At 38.0% G+C, this 21,857-nt stretch overlaps 1 protein-coding gene across 3 annotated transcripts in view; it reads left to right on the top strand.

The window, feature by feature from the left end:
* The window catches only part of LOC121636354 (copine-9-like), a 194,949-nt gene that overhangs the window by 153,907 nt on the left and 19,185 nt on the right, over positions 1 to 21,857 (top strand). For all 3 annotated transcript variants that reach the window (XM_041979806.1, XM_041979807.1, XM_041979808.1), the window contains 5 exons: positions 177 to 230; positions 420 to 481; positions 2,976 to 3,022; positions 3,228 to 3,409; positions 19,759 to 19,886. In XM_041979806.1, the coding sequence (XP_041835740.1) occupies positions 177 to 230; positions 420 to 481; positions 2,976 to 3,022; positions 3,228 to 3,409; positions 19,759 to 19,886 (473 nt within the window). The remainder of the gene's footprint in view (positions 1 to 176; positions 231 to 419; positions 482 to 2,975; positions 3,023 to 3,227; positions 3,410 to 19,758; positions 19,887 to 21,857) is intronic.

Genomic DNA, 21,857 nt, shown 5'->3' on the forward strand with positions numbered 1-21,857 from the left:
ATTTCTTTGACAGATGTATACATAATTCATATCAGTAATTTTTCTTTTATTATTAATTCCAGCATTCTTTTAAGCACAGTATGTTCACCCACCCAGACATGAACTGTAAGACTACACAGTCTACTCAGACATGTATAATCAAAACCTCATTTGTTCCTTCTTGTCTTGTGGTCAAGGTTTTGAATCCTAAAAAGAAAGGGAAGAAGAAGAAATACGTCAATTCAGGGACGGTAAGGCCTGTCAGAGTGTTTTTCATCAGCAGCTGTCACAGGTTTCATGGAAAAGACTCAGAGGAGCAGTTTGTCAAAGCAATATCTAAAGGGGTTAACCATGAACTTCTTTGTCCTCTCTTCTGTGCTCTCTTGCTGTTTTTCTTCTTTCCAACTTCATTTCCCTTCCACTATCTCTCAATTTCCAAGGTGACTCTCCTGTCCTTTAAGGTGGAGTCTGAATGCACGTTTGTTGACTTCATCAGAGGAGGGTAAGAGCTCAGCTGAAATTATTTAACAGGGCAGAGTGGTAAATTATCTTGGCATTGATGTTTCACACCAAAGAGTCCTCAGTAGAAATGACAGGAATGAGTGTGGTAACGCTGAAATTACAACAAGCTGAGGGATAAATGAGTTTACCTTTAAAAGGCAGATATTTTCCTTTCTCAGCTGATATGTAATTTCAACCCTTCAACCGTCCAAGGCAAACTTCTTCTGCTTGTTTACTTTTTATATAGCTGCAAAATGTATCCACCAGGTGTGATACATTTATATTTGAGATTGTCTTGTTGAAATAAGCAAACTTTTTCCTGGAAAAGATCTTGTTTCAATGGCACTCCTGTATATATTTTTTAACATTAAATGATGCCTTTAGAAATGTGGCATATGAACTTCTTGGCTTATGAACAGTGGTGCTAATTATAGGTATGCAAGACAACATTTGCTATTACCACAGTCCAATTTAACTAAGCTTGGCCCCGGAGAAAGTGACATTTGGGTGTCTTGTTTATGCATATATGCAAATTACAAAAAACACTCTTTCAGTTCTAAGGCATCATGGATCATGGCATAATAGAAAAATATTATATGAGCTTTTCAAGATCTTGAAATTGGTTAAATTAAATCTCTGAATATTAATAACAGCACATGACAAAATTCACTGTGTTGTTTTTTTAAAAAGCAAAGCAAAATGCCAGAATGTAGAAGCAGTGTGTGCAAAACAAATTACAACCGCACTGCTTCCAAAGGAATTAAGAGGATTAGTAGCAGAGAGGTGCTGCTAATAAAGTCCACTCGATGTTGTTAACACAATGCCAAGGATGAAAGACATCAGCAATGGTCTTACAGAGGTTATTCTGGCTACCCTTCAATATGGGAGGTTATAAGGTCATTTCCAAACTATCATCATTCTACAGAGAGAATGATGGAAAGCATTAAAGATAGTTGCTAAGTTTCTAAACCTGGAATATTTCAGGACTACAATGTTGTGCTCTCCAAAGTTCTTTGGAGAACACTCCTTCCAGGGACTCCCTCACTCTTCTTGGGGACTTCAATGCTCACATGGGCAATGACAGTGAGACCTGGAGGGATGTGATTGGGAGGAACAGCCCCCCTGATCTGAATCCAAGTGGTTTTTCGTTATTGGACTTCTGTGCTCATCATGGATTATCCAAGTTCAAGCATAAGAGTGTCCACATGTGCACTTTGGGCTGTAAGACTCTGGAGGCAGCTGATGACATTCGGGCACGGGAGAAGTTTGGAGAGACCATGGAGAATGACTTTTGGATGGCTTTGAGGAGATTGTGGTCCACCATCTGGCTGCTCAGGAGGGGACAAGGGACTACTGACCTAGACTGGGGTATTGTCGGTCGGTGGAGGGAATACTTCGAAGACCTCTTTATACCCACAACACATCTTCCCACAAGAAAGGAGAGTTGGGGGGCCCAGGGGTGGGCTCTCCTATCTCTGGGGCTGAGGTTGTGGAGGTGGTTTAAAAGCTCCTCGGTGGCAGGGCCCCAGGGGTGGACGAGATCTACTTGGATTTCCTTAAGGCTCTGGATGCTGTAGGGCTGTCTTGGTTGACACACTTCTGCAGCATTGCCTGGACAACAGGGACATTGCCTCTTGACTGGCAGACTAGGTTGGTAGTCCCCCTCTTCAAAAAAGGGGAACGGTAGGTGTGCTCCAACTACAGGGTGATCACACTCTTCAGCCTCCCTGATAAGGTCTAATCCGGGAAAGGAAGTCTGGCCTTCCATGCTTAGGCAGCTGCCCCCTCAACCCCGGATAAGCAGCAAGAAAATGAATAGATGGATGGGCTGTTTTAGCAAGTTCAATCTAAGATCAGATCCTGCAACTCTCAGAAGAATTGCTATAAAATAAGAAAAGCTTTTAAATGTTATAGTTCATGCCAATGCAGATAGGAAGATGAGGCTTGTTTGGATATGTTGCCAGAGACGTCCTTGTCTTTCTAAAAGGAACATGTCATCACAGTTTAGATTTGCAAATCTGCATGGAAACAAAACACAAGACCTCTGGCACAATGTCCTTTCCACTGATGAAACAGAAGTGGAGATATTTGGCCACCAGCACATACACACATACCAACTGCTAAGCATGGTGGTGGATGGGTAATGACTTGGGCTTGTGTTCAGTCCTGAGACACCTTGCAGTCATTGAGTGAACCATGAACTCCTCTGTATACCAGAATATTCTGGAGCCACATGTGAGGCCATCTGCCTGACAGCTAAATTTCAGTCAGAACTGGTTTACAACCCAACAAAAATGCTGTAGCATGACCTTAAAAAACTGAATAAACATCCACAAATCTTCCAAATTTGGAAGATTATTAGCTGTTAATATGACAGCATTTTACTCAGATGTGGTACTCAGAATCTGCCAACTGTTGTTCTAATAGCTTCTTCAGAAACTGGTACTTCTAATGATATTTTTCCTGATGTTCTGATGCCTTCTACCTCCCACCAGGACACAACTTAATTTCACTGTGGCCATAGACTTCACAGCATCTAATGGTAAGATAGTCCTTTGTACCCATGCATGCAGGAAATGTTCACATATACAGTGCACATATACAGTGCATGGGCCATTAGTATCAACTTTAGTGTGACAGATATTCTACTACTGGTGCAGAGCTGGAAATGCATTTCTCAAATTTCCTTATAAGAATGTCATCCTGTTTCTGGATATGTGTTGGGTGTGGTGGTGGGTCTTTAACAGGTAATCCATCCCAACCCACCTCACTACACTACATGAGTCCATACCAGATGAATACATACGCCATGGCCCTGAAAGCTGTGGGAGAGATCATTCAGGACTACGACAGTGACAAACTCTTCCCTGCATATGGCTTTGGAGCTAAACTTCCCCCAGATGGCAAAATCTCCCATGTTTTCCCACTGGTAAGAGACTTTGAAAGAAAGATAGACAAAGTAGTCACATGCACTATTGTGCATTTTAGTTGATGCAATGTCAACATTTAGGGTATGGTTATTTGTAAAGCTGAATGAAGTTACTTTACACTTTTACTTTTTAACCACATAAATAGGAACTTTTTGTGCTGATGTAAAAAGATTGGTTTTATGTCCACAAATTGTTTGTATTTGTTTTTCTTTTTAAAATCTTGGTAGTAAAATGCAGTCAATGTAATGACTGAAACTAATCTCGTTCTGAAAATGAAAAAAATAAAATAAAATGATATAATAAAACAATCTAGAAGGGGAAAGAAAAAGTGTCAAGCAAAAATCTGTATTAATCTGCCATAAGCTGCATTTTCATTAGTTATTTGCAAAATAAAAGCAATATTTCTAAAACTTTGACAACGTACAATTGGGATTTGCAGGGGTTTCTATTGAATGGTATTTAGTGCATAAGCCATAATTTTCATAAAATCTCGTCCCACGAGACTCCACTATGAGGAGGATGGAGATTTGTAATTGCTTGTAAAACTCTGCAATTGATTGCTATCAAGGATGGCAGTTATATTTTTCTTTTTAATTATATGTAAAAAGATTTCCATCTTCTCCTCTGTCCCTACATACCAAACCATCTTTATTTCAAATGAACTGGTCACGTAACCCTCTATATCACATCTGACAATGTATAAATGCGAAAAAAGTGTTTCCATTACACTTTTGCAATATACTTCTATATCGACACATCTGAAAAATGACTTCATGGGAGTATAAAAAGGTTGTAGCAATATTTGAGACGTTTTTCGAAATGTAGATATTAAACAGTTTTTTATTGCGATATTTAGGTTTTGCGCAATTCTAGTGGTAATGAAAACGCAGCTATAAACACATTAAATTTATTCATCCATATTTGCACATGACTGCTAGTCTCCAAAACTTGTTTTCTTGATGGATTATTACGTTTTCATGTGTTGGTTTTGGTATTTAGTATTTTTCTTTTCCTTTCATCTCTTTCAGTTGGCTGCTATTTCACTTTATTTTGCCATATCAACAATAATACATAAGGCACACACAGATGGTCACATGACACACACACAACATACCTACAGCACAAAACAGGTTAGCACAATGCCCTCCCACAATTCACATACTCAAAGCATGTGGATACACTGAACATAAGCAGACCTATGGAAACATTACACACACGGGTGGATTCACACGCATAGACACGCAACACACATATACAAAAGAATGCACTTATATAGTCAAACGTATACATGCACACACACACACACACTAAGCATATAACACTTTACTAGTCTGATTATGAGCACGCTGAGGTTAGTCACGTGGTATGTACGTGCAGCTGGTTCCAGGTAGAAGAGGTTGAAGGTGTTTAATAGAGTGAGGGATTTACAGGCAGACATTGTCTTGCTACAGGAGATTCACTTATTAAAAGCAACAGCTAACATGCTATCTACAGCACAGTTTCCTTATCTGTATTCATCCTATTCAGACAAAGAAAGGTAGCCATTCTTAGAAACAGAAAAGTTAATTTTACCACTAAAATCACAATTATAGATCCCAAAGGCAGATTTATAATAGTTACATTAGTCATACATAGTATGAAGTTATGCATTGCTAATATATATGGACCAAATGTAGATGACCCCTCTTTTTTTCACTCCTTTTTCTCCTCACTCTACGATCACATAGATAACACACTTGTTATTGGAGGAGACTTCAACATGGCATTCAGCAGGACTGGACAGGCTGGGTATAACAGGAAACCATCAGTTCTGGTAGTCAACAAAGGTTGTTAAACAATATATAGAGGATTGTGGTTTTTATGATGCTTGGTGCTCACAGCTCCCATACCTCAAAACATGAATGAGGCTAACATTACAGTAGTATTAAAACCAGGAAAAGACCCCACACTTCTATCCAGTTACCGTCCAATATCATTAATAAATGCAGACCTCAAAATAATCTGCAAAGTTCTCACCAGAAGATTAGAAAAAGGTACTCTTATCATACAACCTGACCAAACAGGCTTTATAAAGGATAGGCATTCCTTCACTAATACACAGAGACTAATCAATCTAATAGACCATGCCACTATACACTGAAAACCACAATAATCTCTGTAGATGAGGAGAAAGCATTTGACCGGGTAAACTGGATATTTTTTTAGAATATAAAAAAATTAGGGTTTGGCTCATCTTTCATTGACTGTATAAAGATATGAAAATAAGCATATACTTGTGCTTATTTTATAATTCTACTAGGTGTTGTGTGTGTGTGTGTGTGTGTGTGTGTGTGTGTGTGCGTGCATGTGTGTTTACTATTTTACTGGTTTTTAATGTGTGACGTACCTTTTTACTAATGTTTTTATACTTGCTTTGTATTTTTTATGTAATTTATCTTTGTATATTTTAGCGACTGCAGATGGAAATTAGCTCAAAGAGATGCAATCTGGTACAACACATATTTTTCTTTGTGATCATTGCCACTGTACATGGTCCCAGTTCAATAAAATAAATAAATCAGATATTATGAAGTAATCCAAATGCACGTGTTAGAACAAATGATCAAACTTCTCTAAGCTTCAGTCTGCAGAGAGGCACTAGACAGGGCTGTCCACTGTCCCCCTCACTCTTTGCAATCTTTATTGAACCCTTAGCACCCTTAGTACTAGAAATTAATTATAATTATAAAGAAATTAAAGGCAGAAATATAACGCATAAGATGAGTCTTTATGCTGATGATGTATTACTCTTCCTCCAAAACTCACACATCATCTCTTCATCAGCCAATCATACTCATTAATAAATTCTCATCAGTCTCTGACCACTCCATAAAGTGCTCTAAAACCACTGTTTTACCCATTAACTGCACTTTCCAGAATATTCCTGATACTGCACTACAGTCAGGAAATATTAGATACTTAGGATTAAACATTTCCTCCCGGTTGTCAGAACTACAAAAGCTAATTTATGTCCAGCTTCTAAAAACAGTTGAGGATGATCTCACATGGTGGAAATCCTTACCCATATCACTCAAAGGGAGAGTTGCCACCATAAAAATGATGATTCTACCTAAACTCAATTATCTATTTTCAATGATTCCCATTAAACCGTCCTCCACCTGGATCAAGTCGATGGACTCTTACATCACTAAATTTCTCTGGACAGACAAACTACCACATATTAGTTTAAAAACTCTACAAAAGACTAAAAGCAGTGATGGGTTAGATTTTCCCAGTTTTTATCACCATTTTGTAACAAACAGATTAAAGTATATCTCAAAATGACTGAAACGGTAATCTAGATTAACCATGGCTCAATGTAGAGCAAGCGCTGTGCAAGGATTTGGTCATCTCTGACCTGCCATTTATTAGCTCGGCTATCAGACACCATAAATGTTTTAAAAGCAACATTAGCTCTTCTCTAACAGCTGTAAGCTGACATTTATATTGAACAACCCTGACATCCTACAAAAAAGCAAACAAACAAACAAAAAAAAAAAAACGATAAACTTTACACAGTGGAAAAATAAGGGAATAAAGCATTTAGAACAAATAATACAAACAGAAACTTTTTATCATTTGAGAAAAACCATGAACAGCATCTGTTTGTTGCTGCTCATGACTTTTACAGTTTTTCTTGTCACAGGTGCCCCTATAGATCATCTGTTGTGTTCTCTGAGAAGACTTTAGGATGTTTACTGTTTCTTTTCAGGTGTAACAGCTGTTTAGTTTCTCTGTTTATCTTTGATTACAGTTGCTGTAGTTTGTTTTCTACCTTTTGTTTTGTTCTTCCTATTTCTCTTCTATCCACCTTTTTCTTCTCTTTCTCTAGTCCAGTCCAGCAGTCATAATGAAAATCATATTTTAAAAAATTATAAAGAATAACATTTAAGATTAAAGGGGAGCCTCATATTCTAAAGGCTCCTCTTGGCAGAGTAAATTTGTTCAGCACAATACAGCAGCCAGACCATCATTCTGCTGTCATGATGCTGGACAGGACAGGTTAAAAAACAAACAACAAAAAATCTGTATTAATTTCGAGCCGTAACTACATTAACTGGTGTGAAAAAATCTGTTATGTTAGACACTGACGCTGGAAAAATGTAAAAAAATGGATAAATAATCGCAAAAATGAACAAGCGAACGAATGAATGATATCTTTACAAGCTGATCAGGTCAATACCAAGCAGTCTGCTTATACCTCAAGGATAAGGGAAACTCTTCAGGACAACAGTGTACACCGTCTGAACAAGGAAAGGTGAGGAACTTAAATAATAAAACCAACTGGTCTGTTAAATGGGGGAAACAACTTGAAACAGTGGGAGGTGATCAAAAGTATGACCCATCTAACACTTGGAGCTGTTTTTTTTTACCTTCAGTTTACCCATTTGTGTTGCTCTCAGTCACAGACATGCAATCCTCCAACAACCTAAAATGCATCGCCCTCGGTGTTGACAGTGTGTGAGGGAGAGGAGTCTGGCCAACAGCAGCTGATTTCATAACTGGGCAGAATAAAGCTGCTGTTAGGATAGATAGCAAAGAAACACTGGATGAAAAGCACAGACAACAGCTAAACTAAGCAATCTCCACTACATAACCCTCAGGGCCCATTTACACCAGGATAGACATGGGGACTTGGTTTAACAACCTCTGACTATCAAAGTGGTAATGTTCAACTCCAGTTTATGTCTAAACTTTCCTCCGGCCCGTTAGAACTCACAGTCTCACAGAAATGTCTTCACAAACCAAAAAGTGAAGCCAAGTTGTCCTCCATTCCAGCACTTAGGATGCAACAAGAAGAGGAATTTGTTTGGTAGATAGAGTAACTGCTTCTAGGCCCAGTGCATCAGCTGTTATTTTGACTGAGCAGTTTCATGCTGGTTAGTATGAAGGCTCATGGGACTTTTCATTTAAAGTCCAAGCTGTTTACTTCTGGTTTGTGTTCTGTTTGTACTGCGTTATGGTCTTTAGGGTCAAATGCTTGAGAACAGTCTTAGAATCAAAAGACGGACAGCTGAGATGGAGGTTCTTTAGTTATTTTGATTTTTCATTACATGGTTGGTACCGTGCTGAACAGTTCAAGCAGACATGCTTCACGCTTCATTTTCTGCTATCACCATCCTGTGTATGTGGGCAAACAACTTAGCAGTATGTGTATTTATTACATTACACCATGTTCCAGATGATTCTATGTGTATGATTTCAGTTAATGAAACATTTGGGTTTTAGTTTTTAACAAAACGTAATCATAAGTGATTTGTGTCATTGAAGCTGCTGGTAAGCCTCTCCATCAGGATACTCCAGAGGCTGCAGTTGTACATGAAGCTGTATCTGGGTCTCCCTTAACCAACGATCCCCTAATTCACAGCCAGAAATGCTGTGATGAAAAATGATAAAAATAAATAAATAAATAAATAATAATAAAAAAAAAACACTCAAGACAGAAAAAAAAGTTAAACTTTTTAAATGTCCTGATGAAACCTTTACATTGAGTGGACTCACTCTAAAAATTCCTAAAGTTCATATCTTAGCTAACGTGTTGATGTTAATAAAACCTACAAAGAATAATGGATCAATTTTAAGCTGGAAAATGACTCAGGAATTCCTACGAGGACATAAAATCAGCTTGTTCAGCTGTGCGCGTTCCCGTGACCGCCATCAGCGTAACACCGGAGCAGGAGAAATACTCCATCTGCTCCTCACTGGAGCAAGATACTTCCATCTTTACCTGCCTGAGAAAATTTTGCAAACTCTCATATTTTTGTCTGATTTTTAGCTGGTTGACTTGTTTTCCGATGTATGCACTCTGTCCTCTGACGGAAACCTGTGTGTGCGCGCATGTGTCTGTGTGTGTGCTCCCTGTCGTGGAGAGCAGTCATTGGCAAATAAATAAATAAATGAAAATACTATGTCTCGTGGAGGTCTGTGTTAATTGAGTGCTTTTAGTTTATTTCTGCAACATGTTGCACTTGCAGCGTTTCCTTATATTTGTGACTCTGCTGCTGTGGCCACCAAAAAAAAAAAATTCTTTACTTGCCTCCACCTCACCAACAAACACTTCAGCTTTTGTGTAGGATAAGTTATTTTTCCTTCTTCTTCTTCTTTTTTGTTTGTTGTCATGATTTCCTCTTTGATCAGCAGCTTCTTCACATGCAACACTTTTCATGTCCTGCTTTGAATGGACCATATATCGCTGGTTTGGCAAAGTTCACGGCAGGATATGAGGCCGATTCAGGTGCACACATTTCCAAGTAGATTTATAAAGGGGAAACTGCTTGCAGAAGTGTGTGTGTGTGTGCATGGTTTTATAACTATATGCTACTTTTAGCTTTTGGACATACATATTTTTTTTTTTATTATAGATCCTACGTAATGTTTTATAAATGAAACCCCAGAACAGGGACATTTGTTCAGAACTATGTGAATTTATTTATTTTTTTTTTAATGTGGAAACCCTCTCACCAGGAAAAGTGCGGGGATTAAAAAACCCTCATCCCCTTAAATGAATGAATACGCACCCTCAAATCCATCCATGGAGCCAACCAGCTCATTTTCTTCCATGTTGTCTTTAGGCTACGTTCAGACTGCAGGCTGAAGTTACCCAAATTCGATTTTTTTTTTTGCCCCTATGCGACCTGTATCTGATTTTTTCATAACAGTCTGAATGCCACAGATCCGATTTTTTTCAAATGCAACCCAGACCACCTGGATATGTGGTCCTAAATCCAATACGTGGATTTGCATGGCAAAAGATCCGACACGTAAATTAATTACATAAACTAGTTACCATCATTAATGCATTACTTTTGACAGCTTTAAGAAATTGATAAAATAAAAATAAAACAAAATGAATAATGGAAACAAAACATAAATAAAACAAAAACAAAATATGCAGAATAATCATAATCAGTCCTTTTATTTCTCCCAAATATGGCAATTGTAGCTCAACAGTGGGAACAACAGCACACATACACATCCATCAGTCAAGTCACATATACATTACAGAATAAAAAGTAAATATATTCAGTCAGACATGGGTACAAACACGGGTAAAAGTATAGATAAAAGCTACAGGATTTCAAACCAAATTTAAAATAGAGAATTAAAAATTAAGATTTAATGACAAAAACAACACAACAGCAATCTTCTCCTGGAGTTTAAAAGGGCGATCACGGAGAATGTTTATCTGTTTGTTTTAGCAAGTGGAAGTCTGAGATCTGAACCAGATGGAAGAAACTGAACTGAAACAAGTCAGTTGTCTGCTGTGTTTTCAATCCAACTTGAAGAATTGATTTGGCTTGTTTAAAACCTCAGCAGACGTCATATTAAAATAGGTATGAGTATCAGATATGTGGTAGAGAGCTGTATCATTCCACAGAATGAAGAAATACCACCTTCAGTCAGAGTTATCTAGTCATAGATAAACCAGATCAAATGGAACAATCTTTCTCACCAAGCTTTGAGCTATATGTTGGTGGATATGACCCAAAAACTGAAGCAATCAATGATGACAGTCAACACTGGCAGTTCATATGTACTTGACTGATTCTGTTTGACTGACATGCCTGGAAGCTGATGCAAGTTATGACAAGTCTGTCCCAGATGACAAGCAAGGAAGTTCATTCACTGTTGAAATTACTTATACTGTTGGTAGAATAAATTATTGATTTTGTAACCAAATTCATTTCTGCTAAAGATAATTTTTAAAACTCTGTGTTGTTACTTCTGTAGTTAACTGGATTAGTAGACCCCTGAAGGATTCTGATTGGCAAATAAATGTTTATCTTTCTCTGATTTACAATTTTATTGCATTTAATAGCCTCTTTTAACACTGAGTAGAATTCATTTCATTAAAGATGTTGATGTTTTGATAAGAGTATTTGACAATTGTTGAGTTAGATGAGTAATTTTAACCAGTAACAGTTACTGTATTTCAAACTTAACACACTCAGGTGAAAAAGTTCCTTCTGGATCATAACTGGTCAGGGGCAAAACATCTGGTGGATGGAGATTCACTGTCAGTGCTGTTCCTCTGTGTTTTCACAGGGGGAACGGATCTCCGGCTTTTTGTCACAGTAAAATCCAGCTTATAAATCCTTCCCACCAGCTTTTAGTCCAGCTTTACAGCGACTGAAAGCCGGTGTTTATCGTGACTATGAAAGTAACTGAAACCATGTAAACATACACTTCTGTACCAACAAGGCTGGTGTATTTTAGCAGAAACTACTTATGCTGCCCATGGTAACCATGGTAATGAGTAACAACCCAATGATAAAAGTTAGCTTTAGGGTAATTTAGGCAGTACTGTGGAGAAAGGAGGAGGAAGCTGGCAACTTCAACATCCCTTTAAAAATCTTTCTCCTTCTTGAGCTCCATCTACCTGGGGAAGGCTAGCCTGATGCTTTTCCTTTGTCCTTTTTGTATCATCTGGTCATGCTACCTGTTAAGTCCCCTTTTTCGCTTTCTTGGCCATAGTGACAACGGCTCCCATGCTGCTTCTGCATATGCGTGCTCCTCCATTTTTGTCAATAACAATTTAACAGATTTTCCAACTTGCTGGGGTAGTAAGCCGCTCTTGTTTATCTTCTTCTTCCGCGCCGCAATCTGGCCTGCAGGGAAAACAGTTGGATCTATTTGTGCCTTGCTGGTTGCTGTAGTTTCAAGATGGCAGACTGTCATGGTGCTGCCCTACCGGCTTACCGGTGGAGGACATAATACACCTATGATAACATATATACATGCATACATTGATTTTGGCCAGTAAACAACAGAACATGTTACACCCTTAAGATAATCCAGTATTCTATCACTAACTATTCAATTCAATTCAATTAATCAAACAGAAAAGAGCTTTTCCCTCATGCACCCTAAAAGCTCTATAAGATCTCAGGTTTGTCAACAATTTCTCAGTAACTGTAGTGTGTGACTCTCTGGGCTAAATTGTGGTTTGAGACCTAGGGGTCTCCAGTCCATATTCTGCACAGATGTTTCTGTACACTGTGTTGGCTACTTGGTTATGGCATTGTATACTTTTCCAGCCAGTATCCTACACCCTGCTCTAAGGTGCTGGATCATTTCAGGTGCCTCTTTGACCTTGACCTTGTTGATCTTGTACATCTTCAGACATTCGAGGATCCACGAATGTGACACTGAGCCATAGGCTTTGTGGTAATAGATCCAGGCAGACACTGGTTTGTATATCTGGTTTTGCTATGTCGTGCAAAAGTCCTGTCAACCAGCAGCTGGTGTTTGGCTCCTCTGGTAATTTTACCAATGCCTTTCTGTACCTTTGTCATGTATTGTTCCATGTGCCCACTTGTCAAGCCTCTATGATGCCTGACAGGTGCTTCCATGTTGTGGCAAGACAAATTATTGGCTGATTATTGGATGTGTTCCCGGTTGTGTTACCATCCTGTTAACAATGCTATTCTCAGCAGCGTATCCACAACAGTCTTTTGCTGCTTCTGCTTTTCTCTCTGTTGTCTGCTCTTTATTCTTTCTTTATCACTCCTATGCTGTAAAACAAACAACTTCTTTTCTGAATAATGGAATATGATTCAGTGCATTTTCTTTCTCCTCCCACCTTTTGTTCCCTTTCCTCCACCTCAGTCATCTACTTCTCCAAAATGCCTTGAGTTTGTGGGATTATACAACCTTTCTTTTCATGGATTTATCATGCTGTCCTGCTGCTGGGTGTTCAGCAGATTGTAAAGGCTAATTTGGCTTGGGCACAGTATCTTTCTAATTTGAATGTTAATTGATGTAAATTTGAATGCTAATTTCTATGGCTGCTAATAACAAAGGATGGTTGAATAATTTTCTGTAATGACCTCCTGGTGTCCTTGCATAGACTGAAGAATGGACTTGAAAGACAAAGAAGAAAACTTGTCTGTACCTTGTTGTCATTTTATTATTATTCATATTAATTATAATCAAAAAATAATTTCACAAATTGATCTGAGTCATGCTCTGTATATAGAAGATAAAGGTAGTGGCCTTGATTGAACCTGCTGACTTTTATTGCATTTGTTTGTTTGTTTGTTTGTTTGTTTGTTTCAGTTTGAAATTAATTCATTTTAAATTCAGGGTCGCGGGGTTTAGCTTAACCCCTAACCCAGCTGTTAGTGAGTTAGAGGCAAATGGACAGATCGCCAGTCCATCGCAGGGCCAACACAGAGAGACAAACAGATAGCAGATAGCAAGAATCACAATAAAATAATAAATTACATTAAAATGATTTAATGCAAGATAAGTTAAAATGTTACAATGCAGATTTCATGCATAGGTGCAGAAGAAAAATGTTTTTAATTTGAATTTCAGTGTCTACATTTGGTGAAAGTTTAATCTCCACTAGCAGTTTGTTCCATTTGTTTGCAGCATAACAGCTAAATGCTGCTTCTCCATGTTTAGTCTGGACTCTGGTCTGGTCTCTGGGCTGGACTCTGGTCTAGACTCTGGTCTGGACTCTGGTCTGGACTCTGGTCTAGACTCTGGTCTGGACTCTGGTCTGGACTCTGGTCTGGACTAGTTGACCAGAGTCTTTGGATCTAAGAGCTCTGCTAGGTTTATATTCTCTGAACATATCACAGATGTATTCTGGGCCTAAACCATTCTGGGATTTGTAAACAATCAGAGGGGTTTTAAAATCTATTCTGTGACTGACTGGAAACCAGTATAAACTGGAAACCAGTGTAAAGATTTCAAAACTGGTGTGATGTGTTCAGATCTCTTAGTCCTGGTTAAAACTCTAGCAGCAGCGTTTTGTATGAGCTGCAGATGTTTAATGCTCTTTTTAGGAAGTCCTGTTTAAAGTGACTTGGGAAAAATGCCTGATGCCAGCGAGCTGTTAACTATCAGTAGGAGATCACTTTCTACTGAGGTAAAAACTGTTTTTAAAAAGTCGGATGGTACCATGTCCAGAGTGCATGTTGTTGATTTCAAATGCCAAACTGTTTCTTGTAGGATTTTTAAATCAACTATTTTAAACTGCAACATAACATCAGAATTATTTCCAGGTTTTAGACACAGACTACTTTTCTTGTTTGACTGTGTGAAATTAATATTTTGCCTAATTGTTTTAATTTTTGGGCTAAAAAAGTTGGCAAATTGGTTGCATTTCTCAGTGGAAAGGAGCTCTGGGCTTATCTGTTTAGGATTTGTAAGTTTTTCAATCATAGCAAACAGAGTGCGAGAATTGTTGACGTTCTTCTTAATCATTTCAGATAAATGCAGCTCTCTGGCTTTGCACAGCTCATTGTTATGGGCAAGACACACGGGAGGCAACCAGCGACAGTAACAGGTGAAACTTATCGCAACCTTCGTGAAACCGAACACACAGGATGCGACAAACAGCAGCAACGTGCATCGCGCTCTCAGATTGTTTTTCTCCAAGAAATATGATTAGCTATCATATTAGTGGGGATTTTTAAATTTTAAAAGTATGACGGATGGAGAGTCAGAAGATTTTGCACGAATTGACAGAAATCTTGCTGTTTATTGTACAAAAGAGCGACAACGCTGGGTTCATCCAAGTTTAGAAAATAGGAAACAGCATCATGAATATCATCATTTGATGGACCTCAAGGCTGATCCAGATAAATCCAGAACCTACGTTTGGACAAGTTCACCCTGGTGCCACGCGGCTGCCTTTTTATTTACATCTCTATAATCTTTGTGTGAAGTATCGTAAGGTGTGGGGGGAGGTCAGACACAACTCTTCCATGTTCAAAGTGGTTGCAGACTGCACTGTCTAGTCTGCTCTTATTGGTCAGTCAATGAAGCCCCTCTCTGGTTAGTTGTAGTGCCATGCTACAGCAACAAAAATTAAATGATGGGTATTTTTCCATCATAGAATAAGACACAAAGAACTCAGAGTGAAGTCAGCTTCATCGCGATGGGGAGAGACTGTGGTTCAGCACTCAGAGAGTGTCTGGTGTCAACTCCGAAGTCTCAACCCCAGTACAGCCTTTTTATTGAGCAGCTATCACACTTCAGAAGAGCAAGCAAAGTTCTCGCAAACTTCAAACAGGGAAACACATTAGCATACAACACTTTATGACCCTTATCACACAGAGCTGTGACCACCACATCCTGTCCTCTGCAGGGTGGGTGAGACCGCAAATCATTACCCATCCTTAAGGGAGAAACTTTAAACTGTTAACTTTAAACTGTCAACTTCTTACTCTAACATTAAACATTTTTCTATTTTCTTGTGTCGCGTTGCAAGCCCCTGTGTGCACATCTATGTGAACGAGAGCAACATTTCACATGCATGAATGTTGCCTGTCGCTTGGCTGGAGGAGGGCAGCGATTTTCGCCTCATCGCGCAAGTTCCATAGAAAATGATGGAGAAGGAGCGACGCCGCCTCCCGTGTGTCGAGCCCTTGATAATTACACAGGCTTTGTTTGTACAGCTCATAGTGAATTTGAAGTTTGTTTTTCTGCCATTTCTGCTCAGTTTTTCTGCATCCTCTTTTTAGGCTTGTGACCACAGTGGTTTTTCTTCATGGTGTTTTCTGTTTGCTCAAGGTGTGCTTGATTCTTATCGGTGCAACATGAATAATTAATTTGTAAGCTCTGATTAATCTGATTTGTAGATGTTTAGGTGGCCATGAAATGAACAACTATAATTTTGCTGAAACAGAAAAGACAGTCCCTTTTCTGTGATTGCTTTTTTTTCCTTTTATGTGCTGAGGGGTGTTGTTGGGAAGGAGAACCAGTTACCTACTTCTAGAAATAAAAAGCACTCTGTTACAGCCTAAAAACAAGAATTACTCTCAGTATTCTTACTGATCATCCACAGAGAGCGTTGTGGAAACCATCTTACCTATTCAGAGAAACCTGTTGGTGACGCCATTTTGTCATGACACATGGGTTTAAATAAAAAGGTGTCTGTTGTGAACAGACAGGGTGCTCTTCTTTAATTACTAATCATTTATTGCTTTAACAAATAAGAATGATAACAATAGATAATAAGCTCTACAGATGTGTACTGTTCTTATTTCTACATAATGAGAAAGTTTGGTGGACTTTATGAACAAAGCCATTTAATTAGACACACCTCAGGTTCATCTAAAAGGTCATGATGATTAATGAACAGGCTGAGCATGTGTGTATATAATGTTCCATTAAAGACCATAACTCACGTTTGCAGTGATACTGCAGTCACAGCATCTGGAGCAATCCCTTCTTCACAAAAGGTTACGATCATGTGAAATAAATTCTTATATGAGGGTTATTTTACACTGATTGGGTGTGTGGTTCTACTGCGTCGCTCCTCTGTGTTAGTTGTTAATTAATGCGACTTCTGGATTCTTTTTTGACACTTGAAAGAAATCTTTATCATTAAATAAAACCTTCAGTCTCAGAGGAAATAATTAAAAAGTAATTATGCGGAATAAATAGCATAAATCTTCAGAGTGTGTGCATTAACTTGCCTTTGAAATAGAGGAGATGATGAGCCTTCAACAGTTACTGTTTCAGCCCACTGTAAACTTATCATGTTTTAGTCAATGTGTCTCCATCTTTGATGTTGTGCAGCAGCTGAATGTGGTTGAAATGTGGTGAACAAAAGCATAAAAAGTTTTACTGACTGTCATGCTGAGCTGATAAAAAAACATACTGTAATATAATTTCACTTAGCTAATAACAAGTTTCCACAATCGCAGCACCTATAATGTGTCATCTTTAATATAACAACTGTGGTGAATAAGCAGTAGCTCGTACAGCATGTCATGTACTGTAGAGGCTGAGGAGCTGACACAGTGGAGGAAAAAAGAACAGTATGATGCAAGAATGAGACAAAAAGATGGTGCCGATAGCTCCATGCGACAGTTATGGTTGTGTACTTAATGTCAAACCAGTCTGATTTTCCTGAATTAGGTATCTAATTTTCCAAACTCACAATGGCTTTTGTGCATTAACTTGATATAAAGACAAGTTTGATCACGTATAACTTCACATTAATTCAGGGAACAATTCAATCTTTGTTAATATAAAAAATTCTACCACATCACCATTTTGATTCAATTCAGGAGCCGTTGTTTTGTTGAAACATGCTACCTTGTCAAAACGTCCTACCACAGGCTGAATTTATAGGTGTATCTGTCGACCTCGGCTACACCATCAGAACAGGATGCCGCGCACATTTGTCATACAATTTGGTACTGAGCTATAAAATATAGTTAGTTACGTAATGTAAAGATTTAGCTAATAGATTTAATATGTGGATTAATGATCTTTATTCTGACTGAAGATCTTTTGTATGGTCTATGTCACAGGTGTTTAAAAAAACTAACAGCAGATAAATTCATGAGGGTAGGATGCCTCGACAGTGTAAATGACCCCATCAAAGTATGCTACCTCGTATATTTATGTAAGTAAAATGATTCAGCAGTGTAAGTTAATGAATATATCTATTCACATAATATAATCATGAAAAACTCAAAATTATAATGTGAAATTTCTATGAACGTGCATATAAATATATAAAAGTTGCAGAGTTTACTTCACAACACAAAAGTCTCACAGCAACACAGAGGTACAGCTGTGATGCCTCAACCGTATGAATGAACCCATCAAAGTAGGCTACCTTATATATTAATGAAGGTAGGATGATCTGACAGCGTAATGTCCCCATAAAAGTATGCTGCCTTGTACAATAGCCTACATTTGTGCTGGAAGGATGTATTGACAGTCTAAAGTAATTAATGCTTCTATGTTCTAAACAAACAGTGCTTTGTTTATGAATCCTGATTTCCATGCTTTTATAGTAAGGAATCACTCTTCTTTTCACGTTCTATCTTTGGCTTCACTTCATTCTCGATCTTCATGGTGAATTTGGATTCTTCTGACTCTGACCTATGATAGAGGTGTCCATCATCAACATTGGCCAATGGCTTCCTGAGACATTTTACCTGCGTAACACTTCTACTAAAACATCTGGAAAACTACTCAGTTCACTTTTTTACCTGCTACTGTAGCACAGTTCCTCATAAACATTACCTTTGTCATTCCTAGGACTATTTTACTTGCTAGTCTTTACATTATAGATCACAGCCTTAGCTTGATGTCTAATAAACAGGAAATGTTTAAAGATGCTCTAACTTGCAGATTTTCTCTGGATGCCCTATCAATGACATCCATCTTGCATCCTACTTGTACTATAAAGTCTCTCCAGCCTGTAAAAGACAGGATATCTTGATTCTTATCTCTTGCTCTGTCCCTTTCTCTATTTCCTCTCTTCCTCTGATAATGCCCTCTTGCGTTTCTTCGCTGAATCAGCTATGGTGCGCTTTCAAAATGGCTGGTGTGTCCGTATCTACTTGCTAGCATGTGATGCTATGAGTAAAGCAAAACTCAGCTGCAGCATCCCGGGTGAAAACGTTGTAATTTGTGGTTTCTCAGCCTCGGGCGCTGTTGGGTAGCAACGACTTCAGAAATCTAGAAAATGATTGACCATTATCTACATATAATTTATGTTGATAACGAGTCTGGAAGGTACTGCGTCTTTAAGATCTGAAGAAAATTGTGGTGTGAAAAAATACATTGATAACTGACATGCAAAAGTATAAAAACCCTTTTCAAAAAATCCCTTAGAGCTCCATTAAATTCATGATCTCAACATGGAAAAAATAAGGCACCACAACAAACCAGACCACAGACCCACAAGGTTAATCAGACATATTTTCTCTGTAAAAAGATTTGTACAAGGGTTTGGGTTAATTTGAAACATATTTTAAGGGTTTTACAGAACCTAGAAAAGCTTCAGAGACTTTGAGTCCTAAGTTCAGTAGGACCTCCAAGATGCTGAGCAGTGGTGAGGGCTGGCACAGTAGAAGCCATACTTTCATGTAGCAGAGAAGAAAATGAGAAACGTTCGGCTGAAAGTCTGAGTGCTGATGACCAGCTGAGCCAGCAGTCGCTCCAGTGGACTGCTCGGCTTGAGAAGAGTAGATGATTTCTTATTTCCCACTGCTGCCTGTCAAATACCAACAGTGTTTCATCATTGTCCAGGTCAGTAGCTTTAAAAAAAAACCTCTGCCAGCTTCTCATTTGCCACAATTCCTTAACCATGAGGGGAATATGTCCGGTCTTAGTCGAAGGTTTTTCTTAGTTCAAAGAACTACAGGATTTAAATTTAGTCAAAAAGGAGTGAGATCAGAACCAGGGTCACCTGTAAGGGACTTAGTGGATTCATAAGCTACTTCAGTGCCCTATGAAAAATACAGGTATTAGCTAATATATTTTTATTATATTATTATTATATATTGGAATATTTTACTTATAAACTGCATCTTTCTTTTTGCAGAACTCTAATTCAGAAAACCCAAACTGTGTGGGGATCGAAGGCGTACTGGAGGCTTACTTCCAGAGCCTTCGCACTGTTCAGCTCTACGGCCCCACCAACTTTGCTCCTGTCATCAGCCAGGTGGCTCGGTGAGTTTATAAAATCTAAACATTTCATTGTGCTTCTTCTTCTGTAGGTCACATGTTTAATTCAGCCGCTATGCAAGCAGGTTTTATTTGAAGTGATATGCTGGTAATACATGACGTTAAATAACTGATTAGTTTCTGCTATTGATCAGAGAGGTGATGCAATGGACTAAATGAACTGAGGGGTTGACAGTTGTAGGTTTTATATGCCAACAGGCCTTTGGATGCCCAATAAATAAACCCTGAATTTTGCAGAAAGAATTTTTTCGTATGTCATTGGGACAAAATGACTACTTCATACTTTCTGGACCACTGCTAGCAACATTTTGGTCTACTAAGCCCAAAATAAAGAGACAATGTCCATGTTAAATAAAGAGGCCTGAATTCAGTGGCTGATGTAGAAAATTTTACATGGAGGTGTCAAATGAGGGGCAAGAGGTCTAGACAGGGTGGCATTAATTTGTTTACATGAAGTGTTACAGTCCTACAAGTTGTTCAAGCAGATATTAACTCTTTTTTTCTTGCAAATCAGATTAACATTGTGGGTGCAACATTTAAAGTGCTACGATTGAATGCAATCTTTTAAATCACTATCTATCGGCCATGTAAACAGCTAGAATCTGATCAGATTGATTTCAGTCAGATAGAAGAAATATTTGGACAGCTGAAGATAACAGTTATAGTGCTGTGCAGCAAAACATCTCACAAACATCTAAATCTACAGCTTTTGCAATACTGAGGATGACTAGATAGGATAACTCAGATTATCATTGTTGTTTGATATATCGAAAAACATGTAGTCAGATAAAACAAATCTAACAGAGTTCCACTGTTTCTTTGTTCTTATATTCTGTTTTTATCATAATAATTGATTAAATAAAAAGGTTTCATTAGTGAAGCTTCACAAATGTGACCTTATAAAATAACTGTAGGGTTTTACTGTAAACATGTGATATTGTGGTCCAGCTGGAATAAAAGATGGATCCATTTAGACTACTTGTTATTATCGAATTATTTCTCCATCTAACAGTCAAAATGTAACCTGGTTTAACTGATCTGCCTCCTTGCTGATGACGCTTCAAACCTTTTTCATATCTAAGTTCTTCAAAAGCTGCTTTCCTGTTTACTAAAACCAAAGAAACATGCTCCAAGAACATTTTACCAGTGAGGAGTCCCTATTGACACGTGATAAATGGATGTATTAAATGCGACTGTCCATGGCCTGCAGCAGACTTTCTGTTTACCTTCAGCTTTGAGTGGTGAAACATCACCTGTGGAAACTGACTTCACCAGGTGAAAGGTGGGCGACTCCTTTTATCAAGTTAGTATGGAACGGGTCTTTTTAAAATGTAATTTCTTTTTGTTTTACTGATTCATTTTATATTATTTATTTTGTTTATTTATTATTATTTATTCATTTAATTTCATATTTATTATTTACTTGTATTTTTAATGTTATTGATTTATTTATTTTACATTTTATTTAAATTTATTCTAGTGGTTTTCTTTTAGTCATTGTTTTCCCTTGTTTTATACTTTTTTTTATCATTTAATTTTTGCATATGCCCACATATTGTAAATCAGACAGTGTAATTAATAAAAGAGAAGTGATTTCATTGGACAGCCCAGTTCTAATTGGTAGCTTATTAAGTTTATTAATGTGGGCACCAAGTTTAATCCTGTCTTCTTGTTTCTATCATTATCACGATAATATTTGCAACTTGTTTTAATGATAAATTTTCCATCTTTATTTTTTTATTTTTATTTTATTTTGGTTGCTTTTGTGTACTTTCATGTTGATTTTGCTCTGTAAGGCACTCTGGATTGCTCCATTTGATAAAATGATATATGAATATGCAATGGACTGGCAACCTGTCCTGGTGTACCTGTCTCTCACCTGCTAATTGCTGGGATAGACTCCAGCTTCCCCGTGACCCTGACTTGGACTAAGCCATATAGAAGATAGATGGATGG

This window comes from Melanotaenia boesemani, chromosome 3 (assembly GCF_017639745.1).
Source record: "Melanotaenia boesemani isolate fMelBoe1 chromosome 3, fMelBoe1.pri, whole genome shotgun sequence".
In the NCBI taxonomy this organism is placed as follows: domain Eukaryota; kingdom Metazoa; phylum Chordata; class Actinopteri; order Atheriniformes; family Melanotaeniidae; genus Melanotaenia; species Melanotaenia boesemani.